Consider the following 18,647-nt stretch of genomic DNA (forward strand, 5'->3'; position numbering starts at 1 on the left):
TTCCATGTGGCAATTCAAATTATAAATGTAGCTTTAAACAAAGAAGTTGCTGGTAGCTGACAATTTGATGAATGAGCAGCTGTTTTTCTTTTAAGAAAACATACATTTTCAGAAGCCAAATTGCCATTAATCAGTGTTTGCTTTTCGCAACCCCTGCAAATGCATTTATTTAAAACTTCTGGCAGAGCTTATAGAATCAGATTTACATCAAACGTTTTACTTTTCAATATCCCTGAAGTCAGTTTGAACAGTCAGAGATCAGACTGGCAATCCTCCCAACTGACTGCTGCCCGATCCTCAAACCACCAGACATCTACAACTCCTGTGACCCATAGCAGAGTGGACCAGTGTGGCTCACTGTCAGTGCTGATGGGCCTCGTGGAGTAAGCCAATAATATCGGGCTTCAAGCCTTTCTCCAGGGTCAGAAAATAGAGCAAGTGCAATGATATAAATATCTTGGGACCATAACCAATGAAAAACTGAATTTTGATGAAATCGGTCTGCAAAAAGGTCCAACAGCACCTTTACTGCCTTAGGAAACTTGATTTTTTTCACATTGACCGAACAATTTTAACTTTGTTTTATCGTTCTTTCATTGAGTCTGTTTTATCTTTTTGTTTGGTGGCATGGTTTGGTCAGACCTCTGTCACAGAGAAAAACTCACCGAATCAGATAGTGAGATGCTCCAGTCGTCTGAGAGGTGAGTCACAGCCCTGTTTAGCCTCCCAGTACTCTAAACAGGTGCAACAGATGGCTTTATCAATTTTTAATAATGGTTCCCATCTTCTACGGGATGAATTTCAGCTTCTTCCCTCAGGACGGAGGTTCTAGTTCCAAGATGCCGGACAAATCGTTCCTAAAACAGCTTTGTCCCTGTTACCATCACTAAACTTAGAAGGAACTGTTTTTTATGTAATTCATCTTGTCTACTTACCAAATATGTGTCTGTCAGGTTCAAATAGGCGTTTGTGTTTAATTTTTCTGGAAACCAAATGTAACTATGGGTATAAATAAAGTAACATTGAACCTTAAGGGTGAGGCAAGTCTGTTAGTTTCTTAGACTTGTTGTTCTTAGTGTCTTTTGCCCTTGGACTGACTCCATACCCAAGATCAATTTTTCTTGGTCCTACCAAAGATAAGTTTCCCTCAACAACATAGCTCCAGGGAACACTCTGGGAATCAAACTCTTCTACTGTATTTGGGAGGTGATTTATGGAGAGGGTTCGCTGAATGATGATTTGCATCCATGGGGTGGTTTTTTAGTTGACTGTGAAATGGCTGGAATGAGATTTACCACCTCCAAGTCTGAGGCCATGATTTTCACATAGTAAAGGATGGATTCTATGTTCTTGGTTGGGCAGCCTATTCAAGTTGAGGAGTTCAACTATCTTGGTTAGTGAATGTTGACATGTAGTCTCTGCAGTGATGTGAATACTACAATTGTATACTATCCAGTTGTGGTCAAGGGAGGAGTTAGCTATTGTGTCTGGGCTTGGTTATGTAGGAGGGCCGCTGTTCCTCTGTATGAATAGATATGGTGGTTCAGGCATCTGATTAGGATGCCTTCATAATGAAAGTGTTTTGGGCATGTCCAACAGGGGCAGACTCCAGAAATGCTGAAAGATTCGTGTCTCTAGTCTGGCTTAGGAATGTGTTGATATTTCCCTGGAAAACAAGGTCTTAATATCTCTACACCGGGTTATTAAATTATTATGCAAATGATATTTTTCTCTGTTTTTCCTAAACAGTCGATTCAAATGACAGTCGGCATAATTTTCGAGTCATCAACCAATAGAGTATAATTCAAATATTACTGAACAAACCTCCCAATTAAAACAGTATGTTTTTTTCAAAAATAAAAAACTTAAAATGCACTGTTCCAAATTATTACACACACAGAGTTTCAAAAGATTTTATAGGTTGTAGAGAATTGAAAATGGTCATTTGTTGAATTTGCAGCACTAGTAGATCAATTTTACTGAAATCAAAATCTATTTCAATCAAAAACATCTTAACAGGTCAAGTTACATATTAACATAGGACCCCTTATTTGATAGCAGTTTTACAATTCTTGCATCCATGGACCTTTTTGGAAAGTTTCTGCTTGAATATCTTTGCAGGATGTCAGAATAGCCTCCCAGAGCTGATGTTTGGATGTGAACAGCCTCCCACCCTCATATTTTATTCCTTGAGGATGCTCCAAAGGTTCTCAATAGGACTGAAGTCAGGGAAGAATGGGGACCACATTCTTCTCCTTTTATGCTGATAGCAGCCAATGATGCAGAGGTGTTCCTTGTAGCATGAGATGGTGCATTGTCTTGCATGAAGATGGTTGTGTTGCAGAAGGCACAGTTCCTCTCTTTTTACCATGGAAGAAAGTGGTCAGTCAGAAACTCCACATACTTTGCAGAGGTCATTTTCACACCTTCAGGGACCCTAAAGGGGCCGACCAGCTCTCTCCCCGTGATTCCGGTTCAAAACATGACTCCACCACCTCCTCGCTGACGATGCAGCCTTGTTGGGACATGGTGGCTGTCCACTAACCATCCACCACTGCATCCATCTGGACCATCCAGGGTTGCACTGCACTCATCAGTGAACAAGACTATTTGAAAATTAGTCTTCATGTAGTTCTGGGCCCACTGCAGCCGTTTCTGCTTGTGAGAACTGGTTAGGGGTGGCCGAATAGAAGGTTTATGCACAACTGCAAGTCTCTGGAGGATCCTACACCTTGATGTTCGCAGGGCTCCAGAGGCACCAGCAACTTCAAATATGTGTTTGCTGCTTTGCAATGGCCTCTTAGCAGCTGCTCTCTTAATCTGATGTATTTGTCTGGCGGAAACCTTCATCATTGTGGCTTTATCTGCATGAACCCATGTGTGCTCTGACTCAGCCACAAATCTTTTAACATTATGGTGATCACGCTAAAATTTTCGTGAAATATCTAAGGTTTTCATCACGTGTCCAAGGCATTCAACTATTTCACGCTTTTCAGCAGCAGGGATCATTTTTCCTTCCTATTTTGCTTGAAAATGGTGGCCTGCTTAATAATGTGGAACATCCTTCTTTAGTAGTTTTTCCTTTAATTGGGCTCACCTGGCAAACTAATGATCATAGGTGTCCGAGATTGATTTCAGTGATACAAAGAGACCTGAGACACAATTCCATCCATGGGTTTAATTGAAAAACAACTTATTTAATCTTTATGACACTCAAACACAATTTGCATAATAATTTGGAACGCAGTGTATACACTCCTGGCTCCACAGCCCAGATAAGTAGAAGAAAATGGATTTTACTTTTAGTGTAGTTGGGGTGGAAGCTCAGGAAGAGAAGGTAAATCAGAAAGTTGGTGGTTCGATCCCTGGCTGCTCCAATCTGCATGCCAAATATCCAAATATCCTTGGGCAAGATATCAACATCAAGTTGTTGAATTTTAGATACATAGCAAATAAAAATGTGCTCGTGTGAATGTGTGAATGAGACAAGTGCTCAGAGTTGAAATCCGCTATTTAAGAATCAATCCATTTACCGGTTAATGATTACACGGAGTTATTTCAGGAATATACAATTATTCATGTATATCTAATAAACCTTTACACATTTTTATGTACATACCACAGTTCAAATAATAAACATCACACCTCCTCAATAAATACCATGTACTTCAGTATAAAGACTCCATCAGCAAGGCCAAACAAAGCTTCTACTCTGGTATTATCAGTTCTTATGAGGGTAATGCAAGGACTCTGTTTTCAGTTCCCAACAAACTAATTCAACCCCCCAACGCTTTACCACCACACTTCTATTCCTCTGAAACCTGCAACTCCTTGATGCTGTTCTGGACTACGAAAATCAATAACATCCACCAGCAACTCAGATCAAATGTTGTGTCTACCCCCTCTCCAGAACCTTCTCTCCTTTTTGAGCCGTTTTCCACTTTTCATCTTCCTGATTTATCCGATATTTCTGAGTTCATATGTAAATCAAAGCCTGCCACATGTCATCTTGACCCCATGCCCACAGGGCTTGTGAAATCCTGCCTCTCTTCTTTACTCCCACTCATCTCTGCTATCATTCACTCTTCTCTCACCACCGGTATCGTTCCCTCCTTATTCAAGACTGCTCTAGTCACTCCTTTACTGAAAAAACCTTCTTTAGATCCTAACAACTTTAACAACCTCCGTCCAATTCCCAATCTACCCTTCATTTCTAAAATACTCGAAAAAGTGGTTGCAGCTCAACTTCATTTACACCTGGTTAATAATAATATCTACGAGAGATTTCAATCTGGTTTTCGCTCATGTACAGAAACTGCTTTACTTAAAGTCACTAACGATCTTCTAATCGGAGCTGACTCTGGTCTTCTCACCATTCTCGTCCTTTTGGATCTGAGCTCAGCCTTTGACACCATCTCTCACTCTGTACTTCTAAGCAGACTTTCCTCTCTCGGCATCTCCAACACACCCCTCGCCTGGTTTCAATCATATCTCCTCGACCGTTCCCAGTTTATTCAACTAAGATCATTCCGCTCTCGTCTATTCCCCGTCACCTCTGGTGTACCCCAAGGCTCAGTTTTAGGCCCTCTTCTCTTCATAATATACATCCTCCCTCTAGGTACCATTTTCCGCAAATTTGATCTTCACTTTCACTGTTTTGCTGATGACACCCAGTTTTATCTCTCTTGCAGACCCGATTCCTCCCTCCCACCTTCCTCCCTTTCAGAATGTCTATCCGAGTTAAAATCCTGGTTTACCTCAAATTTTTTAAAGCTCAATGAGGATAAAACTGAAATCCTCCTTATTGGCACCAAATCCAACCTTTTGAAGGCGAACCATTTCTCACTCACCATCGATAACTCCACAGTTTTCCCTTCTCCTCAGGTTAAGAGCCTTGGTGTCATCCTAGACAGTTCACTTTCCTATAAATCTCACATCAAAAATCTCACCCGTTCTGCCTACTTCCATCTACGCAATATTAACAGATTACTTCCTTCTCTTTCCACCCAGTCTACGTCCATTCTTGTCCAGTCTTGTTACCTCCCGTATTGACTATTGTAATTCTCTCTTGCACGGTCTCCCCCAAAAATCCCTCCATAAGCTTCAACTGGTTCAGAACTCTGCTGCTCGCATTATCACCAGAACCCCCTCCTACCAGCACATCACCCCTGTTCTTCAGGAACTTCACTGGCTCCCTGTGAAATTCCGGATAATATTCAAACTTCTTCTGCTCACCTTCAAGGCCCTTCATAACCTCGCTCCTCCTTACCTTTCTGACCTGTTAACCACTACCTGTTCTGCCCGTTCACTTCGATCTTCTTCTTCTATCCAGCTTGCTGTACCTTCCTTCTGCCTCACCACCATGGGAAGCAGAGCTTTCAGCTGCTCTGCTCCCAGGCTGTGGAACTCTCTACCCCCAGAAATAAGAAACATTGGTTCTCTCCCCCAGTTTAAATCCCAACTCAAAACCCATCTGTTCAAATCTGCATATTCACTGTGAATCCACTGTTTGTTAATTTTATCTTGTGCTTTTGTTTTATTGTTCTTATTTTGCCATTGTTTTACTATGTGTTTTATCCTATTGTAAAGTGTCCTTGGGTGACTTGAAAGGCGCTCATAAATAAAAAAGTTTATTATTATTATTATTATTATAAATAGCAGTCTTGAGGTGGGAAGTAGCACTGGTGCCTTGCTTCCCGCTTCAGTATGCCTCACTGAGAATCTCCATTCAACCAAACCATCACATCAAGCTATGAAGATCAGAGGGTGGAAAAAGAGAAACCAACGCCATCGGTGACAGTTTATTACACTCTTACGGTCCAACTGAAGCCTCAGTTTGCCGACATGAGGAGAGTCAAATAAACCAGAAAAATCAGGCAATCCTGTAAACTAGTAACGCTTAAAGAAGTTATTTATAGCCACAAACCCAAGGATTTTAGTGCTTTAGGTTCAATGACTAAATTCAGTATATCCATAGGAATTCTTTTCCTTCTAACATCAAACACGTTTTCATATTTATGTGCAAGGGCCGACTGGCTGTTTATGCCAGTTTAATATTTTCCATAGCAATTAAGAGCTTAAGCAGCCCACCTTAATCTTTAATGACTCCTTAATCAAGTCCATTGTGTCCAAATCAAATCCATTCAATCAGGAGACAAAAAAGATGAAAAAAGAAAGCAATAAATAAAACTGAAATACACAGAAACACACTGACCAGGGTGAACCAAAGCATTGAGAATGCAGTTTGATTTCATCTGTTTTTCTAATTTTATTTTATTTTATTAACAAAACCTGCAAAGAAAATGACACGACACACTAATTTATAGTGCTGCTGAACCTGTTCAACACACGACAATGGACTATCTGATTGATCTGTAAATATGCACAGTACTGTGTGAACACCATTTAAACACCAAGGAGTGGCACAGAATCTCATATTTAATGCATACCCATAAAAATGATACAGTATAAGAATTTAGGAGCCGTATTTGTATTTGAAGTGCAGCAGTATATATGAAGGAGTCTGAAACCAGTGGGGAGATAATGAGTTGGCTGCCAGATATGGGCGATCAGGAGGAGTTAATGATGAAGTCAGTGTAGTGGATAAACTAAGCGGGGAAAAGGCACAGCAAGATATGGTTACATTTTTTTTGGGACAGTTACAATAAATATACCACTATGGTTTTAAAACGTTTGGTCAGAATTAACATATTATGCTCAATTCCAATGCCACATTTTTTTTTACTCAAGTAGAGTAGCTTTGCATGACTCATAGTTCAAAAAAAGAGTTTAGTTCCTCCCCTGTAAAGCCAACCTGAGATGAACATTGTACTACAGCTGTAGAGCCAAGAGTAGAAGAAAATAGGGATGATGCACCAGATTAACCAGTCTATTGGCCAATGTCAGCCTTATTCACTGGTAACAACATATCAGCAATACAGGTAGCACTTGTTTCTATAAGTCACAGTAGTTTCACACACACTAAAGACTTAACAGTATAATCATGAGGTGAAAGAGTCATTTGTTTCCCAGACTCACAACAAGATACAGAAGAAGCTACTTCAGGTACTCCTTTATTCACACAAAAAAAACAACCTGAACTTTTAGAGCTGAGCTTTTGGTTCAGAGGGATTATTAGTACATACACCAACGCTATTATCTGAAACTCATAATAAATGAATATGAAGATCTGCCTTTGGAAAATAATATATTTGATAGAAAAGCAGGAGAACAGGAAAGCTGTTTTTCCAGCAGACCATCAGATCGTGTATAAAAGAAACTGTCATGGAAATTTCCATTGTTTTCTTACATGCCTGTCCATCTGTCTACCTGTGTGTCTGTTTGTAGGTATGCAGGGTGCTGAGCATACACTCGAGGAGCAGAACAGACAGAACACACACACACACACACTCAACACAGCAGGACAGAATTACACACACACACACACGCATACACTGTTGTTGTTTTGGGAAGGTCAGTCTGACTGTGAGGTTGGACGGTGGATGGTAGCCGACAGGTGTCACACAGCACCAGGTAACACACCTTGTTTTGTTTGCACTCTGTCACGTCTTGACAGAATCGCCTCACAGAAACGGCGATGGAGACGAACGCACGTGTATAAAAACCACACACAAACGCAGAGAAGCTGACACACAGAGATACACAGAGCACAGAAATGTTTGGCTGCTCGTCTGCTGCTGTGTTTGCTTTATCTACAAAAGGCCATTAAAAATAAATCATTAAAAGGACTTCAAAAGGTCTGTCATCCAGATTTAGGTTAATGAGAGCACAAAGATTTGGCATTTTGTTGTTGGGATCAGGGACTTTAATATCTAAATATAAACAACTCTGGATTATTCTAGCATTATGTCAAATATGTAAAAACCCTTAGCACTGTGTCAAAACACGAAATATTCCTAAAATTACATTAAACACTAACTTTAGCATGTTGTCAGCACCTCTTAATGTCAAAACATTTTTCAGAGCTTTAATATGTCAAAATATGTTTCCTTCCTGCCCGGTTAAAACATTTTTCTCCATTTTTACCTCATCTACAAGTACAGCAATTAGTAAAACATCAAAACCTGCTTAATCTATTTTTTAAGCGCGCTGTCCTCTGCATTAAAATAAAATCTGTTTCCTTTGTAGTGTCAGTACTGCACATGGCTGTAATGATTTATGAGATTTCACTGACACTGATCAAAGGACAGAGAGAGCGTATCAACAAGTTTCTTTTCCAGAACGTGTATAAGATCATGTGACGTGGTGCAACGGTAAATACAGCTTTTTACTGAGGCAATAAACTCATGCTGCATAAGGAGAGCAAACTTGACTGTATGTGGAATTATTTACCATAAAAGAGAGAAAATTGGAAAACTGTTTTTATCAGGATAAATAGATAAAGCCTATCTTCAGTGAATTTTGGATATCCTAAACCAGGGGTGTCCAACTCCAGGCCTCAAAGGCCGGTGTCCTGCAGGTTTTAGATGTGTCCTTGATCCATCACAGCTGATTTAAATGGCTAAACTACCTCCTCAACATGTCTTGAAGTTCTCCAGAGGCCTGGTAATGAACTAATCGTTTGATTCAGGTGTGCTGACCCAGGGTGAGATCTAAAACGTGCAGGACACCGGCCCTCGAGACCTGGAGTTCCCCACCCCTGCCCTAAACTAAAAAAACAAACCCAATGTTATGCTGCTTAAGCAAAGAAGAGAGGTGCAGTAGCTCAATAGATCCAGGAGGATGTGGCTGCTTCTTTTTGTTTGTGTTGCGTTATAGTCAAGCAGCAACGTCCAAGACTGACAACATGAAAGCGAGCTGTAGTTCCTTCAGCCAGTGGCTACAAAAGCAGAGCTTTCTCCTTTGGCTGCCACATAAAAATGGCCACGTTTACAGTACAACTAAACATTCACAGCCTGGTAAAAAAAAAATAAGAAGAAAAAAACTCGTGAACCAATCCTCACAGCAAACTATTTTAAGTGTGATAAGTAGGAATCTACAGTAGTGTAATATTTATTAATTCTTTTTTTAGGCTGAAAATGTGTAAAGAGTGTGTTGTGTTGTTAGCCTCAGTCCCTCAGTGCCACAAAAGAAAAAACAGAAAACAAATAAATAAATGAACAACATATTGTCTCCTTTTAACTCAGACCAACTTTCTGAGTCACAACCAGAGATTTCAGCATGAATATTTCATGTTTACCATCTTTTAAGCTAAGATCGCACAGCATAAATAGGGCTCAAAAAGGAAGAACGACTTGATTACTGACTGAGAGAAGCAACTGCAGTCTGTTAAGAGATTGGAGCAAAGGCTAAATGCATCAACATACGCATACATGAATGAATGAATGAATGAATGAATAGCAACCTGACAAAGAAAATATGAAATGAAGGATGGCAGCAGAGAAGTCTGGGCTTGAAACTTGAGATTCTCATAGTTAGAGACGGCACATTTTACATACTTCCCAGCAGCGGTGTTTTCTGTGAGAATCTTTCTTCTTTCTAGCGGTTCATATCCCGCGATGCAGGGTCCGCTGTTTTGCATGCCTTCCTCCACTTTTTCCTATCCAGGGCGTCTTCTGGTGTAACATTTGCAGCCTTCATATCATCTTTGATTCGGTCCATCCAGGGCTTTTTTGGTCTTCCTCGTGGCCTGTTGCCACCCAGATCTAATTGCTGGGCTGTCTTTGCGATGGAGTTCTTATCGCTACGGGCAACATGGCCGTACCATCGGAGCCTCACCTCCCGCATCTTGTCTGTGATCGGTGTCACTCCCCCTCGTTTCCTGACATCTTCGTTCCTCGCTCGGTCTAGTCGTGTGAGACCCAGAGGCCACCTCAGCATCTTCATCTCCATGGTGTGAAGGGTTTGTTCGTGCTTGGGCGTCGCTGGCCAGCACTCTGACCCGTAGAGTGCCACTGGGCGCACAATCGACTTATAAACTTTCGCCTTAAGATAGATTGGCATTCTCTTGTAACATAAGACTCCACTGACTTGACACCACTTCATCCACGCTGCGTTGACTCGCAGTCTGGCGTCTGGTAGAGTTTCGCAGTCCGAGGTGACAAGGGACCCGAGGTACTTGAATTGGGCAACTTTAGTCAGCGGCTCACCGTCGATAGTGATGGTACTGTTGGTCTGGGGGCCGCATTCAAGGTACTCAGATTTGGTAGAAGTTTCTGGCTGGCATGTCCATAAGTGTTTTCTGTGAGAACATTGTGTGAGAATTTATAATTATGTTGTAAATGTATTCATGGTATTTCCACAACACTGTGTACGCCTCCCGTATCTGTTCCCTGGGCTCACACTGCCTGCATATGTGAAGTGTATGTTCACATGCGTGTTTGATTAATGAGTGCCTTTGAATAAGAGAAAGGCCTTCAGGGATGTGTGGAGAATAATTAGAAACTTGAAAGATTACATTTACGCTGGCTAAATGAACACAGGGACGGATTTGTAATTCATAAATTAAGTATCTGGAACGGTCACAGTAAACACGACTCTATACGTGCCGTAAGACGACCTACGCTGGACAGAATCGGCATTTTGGAGTTTGATTTAAAGCCAACGCAGCACGCATATCAATCAATTTTCAGCCTGTTTCCTTCACCAGCACCGAATGTCAATGTCAGCTTTGAACTCAACAGTGAGAAGAGTTTTCAAAAATGCTCCCTGCTCAAGACCGCACCATGTAACAGCAAAAAGAAAGACTTGGACACTAAGAGAGCAAGAAGAGGGAAAGGTGGAGAGGAACAAAGAGAAAAGAAGTGAATGGAAGCGACGACAGACAGAAGAGGAAGAAGAGGAGATAAAAATAGTGGTCTGCGCAGTGAGCTGTCAGCTTTGGAAGTGTGGTGAATTCAGCTGGATGCTTCAGTCCAGGTGCTGTTTCTGGCCCTGAGCAAACAGCATGCACCTCTCTCTCTCTCCGCTTGTGTGTGTTTGTGCTGACTGAGAGGAAAAGTTCTCAGTTAAACAACAATGAGGAAACCCAGAGGGGAAGCCTTTCCGCTGATGGATTAACACAATTGACACGCTCACACTATGCCAAACACACACTGGATGCAAGTGAACAGGTGCAGACAGCAACACAAAGCATGCACGCACACACAGACGCTCCTTGGATGGGACTGAGGTCAGGGATCTGTCAAGTTCCACCACAACAAACCGGCGCTTTGTGCACAGGGACACTGGCACGCTGAAAACCTTGACACAAAAATAAAAGACCTGTCTAAAACATCACTGCACGATGTCCTAAAAGGATCTAGTCCTAACCAGGAACCAGTGAAGTAAGTCAAAAGTACACTGAAGATCGGGATGTGCGATGCTGCGGTCCAGAATATTAACAGCACTCTTCTTATCTGACAGGCACACTTGGCAGTATTTCCCCTGCTGTCAGGAACCAGCAGGATCATTACAGGGATTACTAGAATTAGCACTGATGTGATTTTTTTCAATCACCACTATAAAGTGCACGGTGAAAACACCCATTCACCAGCCTGTTAGCAGCTTGGGGGGGTTCAGGCACTGCATCAAGAACAACAAAGATGATGAAGAGCAGAGACCTGAGATGCTGCATCTCTGGTCTCTACTTCAAAGCTGCACTTTCACCGTGAGTGGGCTCTATATGCAGCGAGAGAGAACCAGGTGAGGTGATAATCAAGTGCTGCTCGAGCCTGTCAGGTGATTTTCCACATGACAAAATATTTTGTGCCAAAAACTTTGAAGAACAAGTCGAAATGGAGTCTGTGTTTGAGGCACTGATGGAGCATCGGCATTACATTAGACCTCTAATGATAACAGGCAACACGGTACAGACCGGCTCCACACAGAGCTGGATGTTTAATTTGAGATCACGCAAGAGGCCCTGGACAGGTCGCCAGTCTGCTGCAGGGCTAACACATAGAGACAGTGTTAGGCCTGTCTCACAACTATGGGCAATTTAGAGTTACCAATTAACCCATCCCCACTAACTGCATGCCTTTGGACTGTGGGAGGAAGCCGACGAGAACCCACTCAGAAAGAGCTTCTTGCTATGAAGCAACAGTGCCACCATGCTGCGCCTACATTCTTCCCTCTCAGAAAGTGGACTTTCCTCAATCTTACAGGCTTTGATGCTTTCTGGCCTCTCTGGGCTTGTTTGGTGGCAGGATCTTCAGAGCTGTTGGCTTGTCGCCTCAAACCTCAGTGGCATACTCTTTGATGATTCTGACGCTGGAGAATTTTCCTGTGTGTGTCTAACGCCTTCTCCTGTCTCAGACTGGGGCAGGTTGCAGCCGAGTATTTAACTCTTGACAAGCTCTGGCTTTTCTTTTTCTGCCACATCATTACTGCATGCACCGTGCCGGGAACTCAGACTCTTACAATGACATGAAAAGAACTTGTGCAAAAAAGGAAGCGATCATGTGTCAGCCTCAACAGACTTCTTAGATAAAGAGGTGTCCATTCATAAAAGATCTAGCGTCGAAATGTGCAACTACACCTGAAGCTAAGAGAGGGAGAGGAGAGATGTTTCTCTCCAGAGAGACGAGCGACTTTGTCACTGCTCACTTATGTAACATAAACAAGGTTTGCAGGAAATGAATGAGCAGGAAATGCTATAAAAGCAAGAAAAAAAAGAAAAGAAGACAGATGGAGCCGAAAAAAGGAGAGAAGAAAAAAACTATGAGCAAACTTCATTGTGTGTCTACAGGGTTGTTGTGACGTTCTTATTGTGGCACTTTGGGCAGGAGGAAGAGCCATTCAGCCAGAAGAACTGAAATCTCAGTGACAAACACAGCTGCTCTGCTGAAGTGTCCTTCAGCAAGACACAGCATAACTCAGGGATCAGTTGTTACAGGTAGGGCCTCATTTCAGTGAGAATTTGCAGCTTATACCCAAGAACACACAGCAAATGAGGTGCAAACAAGCTTAGCAAAGATCTTCTACCAACACCGCCATCCAGAATCCCCTAAGTCTTAAATGGATTCCTCTCTGAGGCTGTGGGACTGAAAAAATCTTATTGGCTTCATGAATTTGGTGAAGACAAACAGTCTACAACACACACTCGTTTTAAACAATCAGCTAACAAGCTCTTCTACCGACGGTGTGAGAACATTAATGCGTTATTGCACTCTTTACACACCAACAGATCTGCAGGAAAAACAGGAACATGCAATTTATCAAAGCCTACTTTTTACATGCCAAATTGGATTTCTGTCTTGTGGGAGTCAGATGATAACTTGAACAGGTGAAGGAGCTTTGAGAGCATCTAAACTTTTTGTTCTTTCAACATCACTGTCTGGCAGCTTTCCCTCAATCCTCGCACTTATTCCAAAGCACGCCTCTCTGATTTATTTGTTCTGGGGGCATAGGGAGTGCTCTTTCCTCTGCACACCTTTGCTGAATTTAGGGATGAATCCCCACAGGCTGCAGCCTTTATGTTCAGCAGCTTAACTCTGACCGAGCTGTGGGAAAGAAGAGATAACACTGAATTTCCCTACAGGGAGTAATGCAGGATCAGAGAAGACAGAAAACAAGAATCCCTCTTGAAAAATCACAAGAAACAAATTGAAACTTTGGCAGATTAAGAGAAGTTTAAAACAACTTGTTGGCAAAATGTGTGAATGAATATCAGGAGGATTTCATTTTGCCTCCATTTGAAAAGAAAATGTAGCTCGTGTCCTTTAACCCTTTAAGACCTACCATAGAACCAAGTCCACCAGACCTTATATTACATTTTTACATGCTGTAGTGCCATTTTTGGGAGCATTTCAAGTTAGTATACATCAATACAACCATTATAACCCAAATTTCAATAATATGTATGCATTAAGTACATAGTAACTACATAAATTGCAAAAAAGTGCAATAAACTACAAAAAAATTGAAAATCGTTTTTGTTTTTTTAACATATATTTCTAGTTAGAGAAATTTAAGAGGCTCATCCCTCAAAACTGTAAACACAAAAAAGTTGCACAAAATAGTTTCCAACCACAAGAAATTTATTTTGAGTGTCTTCATAGTTTTATTTTTGAAATACACCAATTTTTATATTATAATGCAAATTTGCAAAAAAACAGCATATGCATCAAAATAAACTATTTCCAGCAGTGCAATTTGAGTTCTAAGCATCCCAGAAATGATACAGAAAGTCATAAAGTCAAAGATAACTTTTAAAAACACCAGTATAGACTTATGAGGCCCTGAAGTTAAAAAAAAAACTACATTTCCGCGAAAATGACGTCACTTCCGGTTTCGGGCAGGTAATGGTGGACATGCCATAGTTTGCGCTGATGTCTATTCCAACGTAGGAAGTGTTACGAACAGCTGATCGGATCGGCAAAGCCTGTTTCTGGAATATTATGTTTTTGTTGCTGCAAGCGCTTTTTATGCAATTTTTGCAAAGCTATATGTGGAAGGAAACTGTGACCTAGGACAAGCTGATGGCATAAGATTTAAGTACAACTCCTCCGGTTTCATATGCAAAAAAATTTATTGCGCTAGCTTGCATGGTTGCGGTTCTACAGGGATTTAAAAATAGTTACGCAAAACGGAGCGTGCCCGCTCTGACCGGCTTTAGAGGGTTAAAGACAAACTAACAGTAAAAACATGCAGTTCTGGTGTCTTGACAAACACTGATGAGCATAACTACGCTTCTTTATAAAAGGTTTATCAGCATCAGACACGGACAGCATTAACTATTACTAACAATAAGCAATATTGACAAGGATAAAGTATCCATATGACTAATTGGATATGAACTGAGACCTTCTCCTGTTGTCATATCTATTTTTGCTACATCAAATGTATTTAGCATTGTTGTAATTTGATCTGATGAAAAAACAAAAACCCCTCAAAGTTAGAGAAAACTGAGATATGTTTCAAGATACTTCGTATTGGACCAGATAAACTATCATCACGTCTTCCCTTGATTCTTTAGCTGTTATTAGCTATCAGGACCCTGGCTGTGCCGCTCAGTTGTAGCCCAACTTTGGAGAAACATAATTAAAACCACAGTTCTTCTTCAACTAACTGACAAATACTGTTAAGATATGATCAAAAGTTAATCATTTTAGAAACGCTCAAAACTTGGCGAGTTAGCTTGATAACTGGTAACTTAGCGTTCTTATGAAAATACTGTCAAGTTGTGTAAAAAAAAAAGTTGGCTTCAAACAAAAAGAAGAAATAATATATATATATATATATATATTAGTGCTGTCAGCGTTAAAATGACCTTAACGCCACAACTGCATTAACACGGCAAATCTCCATTAGCGAGTTATCACGGATCGCCCCGTGTGTGGGGCTGCACGGCATCAACGTGTTAGCTCGTTAATGTGTTGACGGAGATTTGCTTTGTTAATGCGGTTATGGTGTTAAGGTCATTTTAATGAAATTAACGCTGACAGCACTAATAAATATATATATATATATATATATGTAGTCAGATGTACTTTGTTGTAAGATATTCAGCACCACAACTGTGTTAAGAATATGTTTGGTAATGTAGGGCGACAATAATCACTGCTGCTCCATATCTTCATTTACATCTCTGCAGACGACCGTTTTTAACAGATGCATGTGCTGTGGAGGCAGAGACGACTGTGAGCAACGCAGGAAACACATTTTGATAATAAAAAGCTTGATTGTTCTATTGTTCAACCAAGAGTTGTGAAATCCAGACCTAGAGAATACAATACCAGCTCTAATAACAGTCTTCACAAATTTATCGCCTCCATTTCGTTTATTAAATCCTCCTTTATTTTCCTATCGCTTCTCTCCTGCTCGCTCCTCAATTCATTCATTTATTCCTCCCCTGTGGTTTCTGTTCTAAGCCAGTGGAGATGATGGTTTTAAGTCTCCGAGTGCTGGTCCCCATTAGCAGCAAACTAAAATCTGCCTCTCTGACTGAGATGCTTTTGTTCAGCATGCCTGCTCATCACTATTGTTCGACGCCGGGGCTCCTATTTGCAACCAAAAACCTCTAATGTTTAATAGCAAAGAGGCATCTTTAATGTGGCTACATGATATGGGAAAGAAAAGATCTGAATGGATTCCAAACGATGAGAAGCGAGCACAAAGCACAAATGAATACAAAGCGTACAAATGACACACAGAGAGACGAGACAGTGGGATTCACAGTTATTCCTGGAGCAAACCTGTTATTGCTCCAAATCTCTGCAAATGAAAAGACAAAATGTGAAAATCAGCTCCAATCAAAATGGTTTCGAAGAAAAGATACCGAAACTTTTCCAAGCGAATGTTCAAAAATGTGTTGTTTAAGATATATCAGTCTTTACTGTTTATGTATAATAATGACATTAAAAACTACATACAGTCAAAGTCATCGCTCTGTTCTGTATCTCACTGCAGCTACAGCTGCCCACCGTGTGGAAAGAATCCCAATTTGCAGTTTTAAAATTAGATCCTGCTTTAACGCTGCTCACGCCAGCTGATGAATGATCTTCATCTTCAGTAGTCTTCATTCTAATAAGCTCTACTTCCTAGACACACTAAGCTACTATTAGCCAAACTGTTACTGTAAACACTTGCCGTGGTGCTTAACTAAAACTAGCATGCAAAAGTTTGCGTGTCCACAAAAGCAAAGTCAAGTTTAACACAACAATGGTGGAAAAAGTGGTCTTTGAATTTTTGAAGCCTGCAGGAAATTTAAATGATGTCTAAGCCGTTGTGAAAGATCTTTGTCACAAAGGGAAGCTGCTCTGGGATGCAGCTGAAAAACCCATTCAGTCAGCAATGAGGGGTTGATTTTGTGCTTTGAATTGAGCAATTGGCAGTCAAATTGTCATTTGTGGATATTGACTGAATGCGTCGCTCCTCTCTGGGGAAAGAGACTCACTCATTTTGCATCTAAATTTGTTTACCAACTAAAAAGCAATCACATCATTAAAAAATGAATCCTGTGATACATTATATATGATGAAAGGCGGTGAAACACAATCCTTCCTAGAAGCTGAGGATTGTTTCCCTCGGCACTTACAAGCAAAAACACGGACAGGTGACAAATTTATGGAAATAAAAACACAAGCTATGTCGGTGCTTGGTGGTTTGACTATGGTGATGACAGACACTCGAAATCTCCCAGGTATTCAGATATCCGATGACGTTGCGTGATAATCTTCACCGTCATCAGAGCATTCAATGGGGCCTCATGTCCTATCATCCTGGGAACCATTCCAATCAGGACAGAATAATTTGTGTATATGTGTATATAATAATTTGACTTGCAGTGACCGTTCTGTCTAAGCGGCCAAGAGAACTCAAACCATGTAAGCAAAATGCTCCCACTGAATAACACAACCACCCGATCCCCTCACTGTTGGTGTCAGGGGTTTAATCTTTCACCCACGTGGACTAGAGACGTTCCTTTTTCACAGGGTCCAATATTGTCCACAGAGCTATTGCGTTCAACAGCATTCTCAAACTGCCAGTCGCATTGTTTAGTAACTAAACCAGACTTTAAATACAACAGCAATGATTGGCTCTTTGTGCTGTGCACATACAAAGTCAGGTTAGTCCTCGCTTGCAGGTTAGCATTCACTCACGCCTGCATTGCCTGTTTACAACGTTCTGTTACAAATACAGACGAGAACATTGCTGCAACAGAGACAATATGTCAAAGAGGAGAAAACCTGAACGAAGGTCTAGTGAAGGCAGCTACCTGTAAGAGTCTTCTTGTCACACACATGCCTAGTCTATATTCTGGCATGATGACTCTGATAGCATAAAAGGGATTATTCCCAAGTTTCAAAGTTTGTACTAGCTAATAATAATCCAACAACCTATGAGGCGAGAAGCCTTTACACTCCCATCACTTCTCAAACTCAAAATCCCATAACTGCTATTAGCTTCTGGTAGACTCATCCAAACACCATTAGCAGCCATCCACTATAAGTTTTCATTGCCTATAAAACCATTGTTACTGCTGAGAAGCTGCAGTCCTGGTCTGCTCTGCTTTATAGCTGCTGCTGCAGATGCTTACACTGTCCTTACCTCTGCTTTAAGAGGCAGCACACGTCCTTGAAACGCTTGTTTTGTGCTGGCAAACAGATGTGTCCTTGGTCAGCGTGAGCCTAATATACAATATAAGGGTACATAACACAGGACACAGACAGGATACCTTCACACTGATATTCATGGTGCTATTATACCTAACCTTGTACAGTGTAAGGTGCTCCACAAAGAACTCCAGTAAAACAGACACCACATTGTAGTTAGTCCTCAGTTTTGGTGTTATAATTTACCCACACACGTCTTGAGTTTCATGCAGTCTCTCTTCTTTCTTTCTCTGCCTTCTGCTGTTTCTTGCAATCAGCAGTAGAGCTGAGTTTGTTATTAAAGGGGTTAAAAGCAGGATAGAGCATGCAGGACAGAGAGCAGCCAGCCACTGCAAGCAATTAACTGAGCTATTTGCACAGGCACACAATCTGATATTACATGAACTTCATGCTCAGTAGCTGGCAGGTTAAAAACAATTTGATGTCCAATTGTGCTGAAACATGCACTCTCAAATGATGCTCAGTGAGGTCATTTATGGGAAAGATCAGGCTGCTGCACAGGTGTGAAAATGCTGCACATTATTAATATGTGGTGCCTACTTGAACTGAACCGGAACAGAGCACTGTGCTAATACTCTGTTTATATCACAG

At 41.1% G+C, this 18,647-nt stretch overlaps 2 protein-coding genes across 4 annotated transcripts in view; both read right to left on the reverse strand.

The window, feature by feature from the left end:
- si:cabz01090165.1 (uncharacterized protein LOC100333421 homolog) overlaps positions 1-18,647 on the reverse strand; it is a 400,716-nt gene that overhangs the window by 109,547 nt on the left and 272,522 nt on the right. The window lies entirely within an intron of this gene.
- Positions 9,499-18,136, reverse strand: LOC134640721 (uncharacterized). Its single transcript, XM_063492622.1, has 3 exons — positions 18,119-18,136; positions 17,992-18,071; positions 9,499-10,201 (listed from the first exon to the last, which is right to left on the reverse strand). The coding sequence occupies exons 1-3, from the start codon at positions 18,134-18,136 to the stop codon at positions 9,499-9,501; spliced, it is 801 nt and encodes a 266-aa protein (XP_063348692.1).

Source organism: Pelmatolapia mariae, linkage group LG14, assembly GCF_036321145.2.
Source record: "Pelmatolapia mariae isolate MD_Pm_ZW linkage group LG14, Pm_UMD_F_2, whole genome shotgun sequence".
In the NCBI taxonomy this organism is placed as follows: domain Eukaryota; kingdom Metazoa; phylum Chordata; class Actinopteri; order Cichliformes; family Cichlidae; genus Pelmatolapia; species Pelmatolapia mariae.